The 6,000-nt window shown below is 41.6% G+C and overlaps 1 protein-coding gene across 1 annotated transcript in view; it reads left to right on the top strand.

Annotated features, from left to right (window-relative positions):
* Snap91 (synaptosome associated protein 91) overlaps positions 1-6,000 on the top strand; it is a 116,935-nt gene that overhangs the window by 83,289 nt on the left and 27,646 nt on the right. The window contains exons 14-15 of the mRNA XM_029481857.1: positions 642-656; positions 788-949. Coding sequence (XP_029337717.1) covers positions 642-656; positions 788-949 — 177 coding nt within the window. The remainder of the gene's footprint in view (positions 1-641; positions 657-787; positions 950-6,000) is intronic.

The raw sequence follows: 6,000 nt of genomic DNA, 5'->3' as shown, positions 1-6,000 counted from the left end.
CACAGACCCTGTTATTAAGTAAGATCTGCTGTGATGGTTAGTTCTGTCACCTTGACACCAACCTCAATTAAGGTATCGCCTCCATCTGACTGGCTTGCGGGCAAATCTGGAGGGTACTTTCTTGATTAATGATTGGTGTGGGAGGGCCGCTGTGGTCAGTGCCACCCCTGGACAGGTGGCTGTGAGTTATGTAAAAACATAGCCTTAGTGGGCTACATATGGAGCCCAGTCTCAAAGACAGAGGGTAGGAGATGGGAAAGAAAGAACAGTCTACGAAATTCTGCTAATTACAGATTAATGGCATCAGTCGCAGACTCTGGGGATAATGAAGGTGAAAAGCTCTACCTTTTTTGAATATAGATTGGATTTCTCAGAGTTATTTAAGACTCTTGACCTCCCTGGCCGGTTTTTCCATCTGTAACATGAAGAGCTTGGTCTAGAGATTGCCTAGGGTCTCCTCCTCCTTGAAAGCTCCATGGTGAGAGTTGGTAAAACATTTGTGCTCTGATTACAAATGGTCTGGGAAGTGCAGAGAGCTCAGGTGAGCCTGCGCCTCTCCCTGCTTGCACACTGGCACAGTCAGATGTTTCAGCTGGAACTCTTTGTCTCTTCATATGCTGCCGCCACCTGGACACCGGTAGACCTTTTGGGAGAGGGTGAGTAAGCCTTTGTTTTTGAACTCCTGTGAGAGCCGTCCGCAGCCATCTCTTCCTGTGGCCTTTAGGAGTCTGGTCTATCTCCTGTCCTTTCCTCCTCTCTCTTTTGCTCTGTCTCTGGTGAAATACAGATTCCTTGGCTGCACTTTCCTCTGGTCCCTCTGAAGCACCGATTTCAGACCCATTTGCACCAGAGCCTTCCCCTCCTACTACAACCACTGAGCCTGCTTCAGCCTCTGCCTCAACCACCACAGCTGTGACGGCTGTCACTACGGAAGTGGATCTCTTTGGAGGTTAGTCAGTCACACCACTACTCCTTCATTCCTTTCAAGATGGCTGACGCACCTGAGACCAACGGCCTCAGAATTGCCTTATACTATGTTAACAACATGGCCTGATCTAAGTCCTTTTCCAGTGTTGGTTCATATATGCTTGACAGTGCTAAACTCGTCAGCTCCTTTCNGTGTAGTTCTGGCACTACTAGAGCAGAAGCTGTGGCCCGTTGAGGCCAGTTTGACATCAGGATCTCAGTTGCTGCCAGACTCTGGCCCACTCATGGTCTCTCTGCAGGGCCTCTGCAAGTGATCCCAGGNTTCTGACACATTTAGGTATGGCTTTGGGACTAGACTCAAACTGACCCAGGGAATATTTAGAGATCATGAGAGAACAATCCTAGCTTAAATAATTCCTTAGCACTTAGACCAATGTTTCTAGATCTGTATCTGAATATCTAGATAGATGATAGATGATTTATAGATAATTGATAGATAGATGATAGATAGATAGATAGATAGATAGAGATATTGGTAAATGTACTACAGATATATTTATATAGAGAGATATAGATGAGAGGAATTAAAATTTAGATGGCTAACAGAGAGTTGACTGCTATACCTACTTCTGATTGTTGTGTTCAAGTAAAATGTAGGGTCATCTTACCTTTGGAACTTGGGGAGTCTGCACAGCACTTGGCATCATGCTGATTAAAAGCAGGTGCAGATCAGTTTTGGAAAGGACTCTTCAGAAATATGCTTTCCGTGTAGGTGCCAGTTCTGACCCAGCAAAGTGCCCCACAATGCACTTAGACACGGTGAGCATCAGAAGCCAGTTCATCTGCATATCTGCATCTGGGTGGAGCCACTGTGAAAACTCAGAGAAGAGTTTGGACCACATGCACACNTGTAGGGGTGTTAGACTCATTACAGTTTCAAGTTTCTTCATTACTGTATAGCATATTTCCNAGGACATTTTGAAAATATTGTAAAGAAATTAAAAGAAGCAAGAGGTGGTGAAGGCAGGAGAGGTTTGGCAGGCAATGGTGGAATCAGTGCATTCCCCTGGTGATGAACACATACGGTTACATACCATTCCACCGTGTGCGGTGCCCTGGGCTCTGTAGTTGTCCAAGGCAAGTAGCGTTAGCTAGACATAGCATTTCTGCTGCAGTTTCACCAAAGAAATTGTCTGTCACCTTGCTGTGTTGTCACTCCGACACAAAGAAGCTTGCTCCTTAAAGAGCAGAGGGAATTACAGGCCTTTCAGGGTTTCCCTAGCAGAAACTTCTCAAAAGCAGATTGCCCTTTGTTAGTGGTTTGCTTTCTTTCAAGGTTAAAAAAAAAAAAGTTGTATCTTAATTTTTAAAATTAACTCCTTCGCCTTCCTCTCTCTGCTCTGCCACTGGCATTGAGTCTGAAGGTTTCTCGTGCAAGGTCAATGGAAAAGANGAACGAGTCACACAGCAGTTTAATACTGAAGCATTTCTGTAACTATTGCTNGTTAGAGATTTATTTTGTTCAGTCCCCATGAAAGGGGCTTGGGTACGTCTCAGGCATCAGGCAGGTCTGCCCTGCTTTCCTCTTAACTTTTCCAGAATAATAAAGCCCCAGATGTTTCTTTAAACGCTGTTTGAACCATTATGCTGTTTGTGATTAGTATCCGCCAAGTAGAAAAATCTGTGCTTCTGTCAATGCTATCACGGTGACATTATTGTCTGTTTTAAATGTCAGATTTATGAAGGGGCACTGCAGAGTCACAGCTGCCCTGTGTTTTCATCAGGTCCCTCTGCCCTCTGGCAGGGACATGAGTGAAGCAGAGCCCCTCTGTAGGTCTCATCACAGACTTGACTTACCTCTATGAACTGCCTCCTGGCCTCAGACCGCTGGACAAGCTCTGTCCACCACAGTTGGGTGTCTGTGTACCCCGCTGCCTCTTTTATAGTCTTCCATATTTTTTCCCTAATTTGTTTCATGTTCTTTTTGTTTTGTTTAAAACAAATCATTTAGAGCTATCTCAAATAAATACTAAGCTTAAATCTCCATGGCCATTTTTTTGGCCACTTTAAAATATTTTAGATCTCTAAGATGGATATGAATTTGAACTTGAGTAAAGGTACCAGCCACATTTATTTGAATAACTTTAAAATACATTTTCACATCAGATGTACAGATCATANCCAAGAGGCTCATGGAAGAGAATAACAAATTTGAGGCCAACCAGAGCCATGCATTAAGTTCTGGGCCCACCTGAGCTACACAGCAAGACTCCATCTCAAAGATATAAAAAAAATTATTCTTATTCTATGCAATTTTTATAGCAATATAGATCTCTCTAGAAATAAGCATAGTAAGTTTTAATTTCAGAAAAATACAGCTATGAAACTTCATGAATATAAAACTTTAAATGTTAAAGTTTAAAACAAATATCACGAGCATTAAAAATCTACATATTTTAGTACATTAAAATGCAAGTTTGGAAAAACATTCAGATTTCTCTCTGCAAAATGTTTTATTATTCTCTGTGAGTAGCCCATCTAAGTTGCTATATTGTCTTTTCTGGTAAATATTAACTTTTATTTTTAATTTTATTATAAGGCCAATTTTTAAGAAGTAGAACCTGCTTTCTGTGGTCATACAGAACAGAATTTAAGAATGTTGTGCTTTTAAGTTTCTATATAAGGTACACATAACTGATAAATGATAGCATGGCTCTTTTAAAATATCCTAGTTAGGGGCTGGTAGAGTGGCTCGTGAGAAAGGTGCTTGCTGCCAAGCCTACGGCCTGAGTCTCATTCCTGCCACNCATGTGTTGGAAGCAGAGGGCAGACTCCGGGGAAAATAAATCCTTTTCCCACATTTATGTCTTAGGGAAAGGTTTAGATGAGAGTTTAAGAAGTTTATAATGTGGACAGCAGCAGTGGCTCTTCTCTTTAAGAAAAGTTTTGATGGGAGTCAGTAGTTGCATTCCTAATGTTTANCCATAACTAACAAGAGCAGCATTGAAGAGACATGTGGGGTAGAAGGAAACCTCTCCTGCAGTGTAGCTGTTAGTATAGGTTTCACTTGTACATAAGTAGCAGCCAGCCAGAAGAGTCTAGCCTGAAAGCATCTGCCGAGGTTACTAAGGCATTCATCCTAGGAGCAGTGGGCTGTATAGAGGAGTGGGGTGTGGTTTGTCACTGTTCAGTCTAGTGGCCGAACACACATGGCTCCTGCAGACTGTAATGGGCCAAGTCTCAACCGAGCCATTTATGGACTGTATGGCCTTGATCAAACTACCCAAGTTATTTTTCAACTGAAAAATGTAAGTTTCATATATTCTCATGTGCAACAAGATGCTTTATTTTTAAGGTGTGCATGTGTTATAGAATGGCTAGATCAAGTTCTGTGCTGATTCACATCATTTTGTGTGGGTAGAACATTTGAAAATCTCTGAACTCTGGCTCTCTTCTTACAAAATGGAGGTAATAAAAAGGCGCACCATCTAAAATAGTTACAGAAGTTAAATTTTAATAATTTTCAAAAATATGTCTCCTCCTCCCTCCCCCAGGAGCATTGACCTCAGTTCTAGGTATACAGCCATGGAAAGAAAGATCCCCAAACCATGGCAGAATATTGAGAGGACTCCTCCCATCCTACCCTCTGACACCCCCCCCCAGTCCTCACCCCCCCACACACACACACCTGGAGGTCCTCATGCTGCCTGCAGCCCCCTGGTGTCATCTAGGTCTGCACCCTCCCTGGAGTGGTTTTCTTTCTTCAGTTTGCTTACATAGTCCCCAGCCCCCATCAGTATAGCATATATTCCCTCAGGACAGCTGAGAGAAGCCATCAGATTTGATTAATATGCGCTGACAGTGTTTTTAAAAACTTTTAACTCAAGTGAGCCTCTTGTAATGTTCTTGTTATTATTTTAACTCTGCCCAGCATAAGGACCCCAGATGTATGTTACTTAACTGTCTTCTATCCAGACAAGTTTGTTACTTGCTGCATTCTACTGAGAACAAGGGCCTTGACCACAGGACTTCCTCAGCTTAAGGCATTGAATGACTCTCANCTCTACTGTGTGACATTTCCCAATCATGTTTGACCAGCTCCTCTTAGTGAGTGAGGGTCGTGCTCTTAGGACACACCAGTAAAATCTACTGGAAATGAGGAGTGGCAGGAACACGGGGGTTGATCCTAAGCTCCATAATGAAGTGATTTGCTGTGGACATGCACTGGGAGGGGTTTGCATCCCTCAGCTATCAGTGTTCATTTAGGGCTAGAACNTAGTGTGCAAGGCTTTGGGTCCCACCGCTAGCACTGGCAAAAGAAACACAAAATGTGTTTGTGAGCTGGGCCTACAGGTATGTTAACGGCGGTTCCTTCTGTACTCAATGCACTTGTAGTCTTAAAACATGAAATTATATTTTTAATCTGTTGGAAATAGACCACTTTCCAAATAGCTAGAAAATATAATCATATTTGAAAACAATAAATGTAAGTAGAGATAAAGACATTAAGCATCATGCCCTAATTTGGTTAGCTGTTTATTTCTTTGATTCCTCCTTTTGTATCTGACGATTCTTTCCAAGGTTAGTGAAGACTTTTTCTGAATACTTACCAAACCTTTCCTGTTAACATTATGATTTTTTTTTGTCTGCACTAGACTAATTTTAAATTCAAATTATTTATTTCTATAGCCATTGTCTATTTAATATTATTTGCATACAGAGAAGACATTGGATTTTTCTGGAAGCCACCAGTCAGAGGTATAAGAGAAAAATGCAGTAAAGAAGTATTATCTGGACATGAAAGTTTAATGTCTTAAATTACATAGTAAAGTTATTTTGTGTTTTAATTTTTGCATCCATTAATTTCTAATGAAACCTAAAACATGCTTTTTAGAGCCCTTATACAATGAGAATCTTGTTGGATCACAATGGCCTTCAGTGGTATCCACATACCACCATTCACGTGTTAGCTAACAGGGAGACGACACACAAAATGTAATTACCTGGTGATTACCAACAGTGCATGAGACATTCGTGTTGTATAAGGGAGCTTTCTTCACAATTTAACTCAGT

The sequence above is a fragment of the Mus caroli genome, chromosome 9 (genome assembly GCF_900094665.2).
Source record: "Mus caroli chromosome 9, CAROLI_EIJ_v1.1, whole genome shotgun sequence".
NCBI classification, from domain to species: domain Eukaryota; kingdom Metazoa; phylum Chordata; class Mammalia; order Rodentia; family Muridae; genus Mus; species Mus caroli.
The sequence above is the reverse complement of the archived record's forward strand: the minus strand, read 5'-3'. Positions and strand labels throughout refer to the sequence as shown.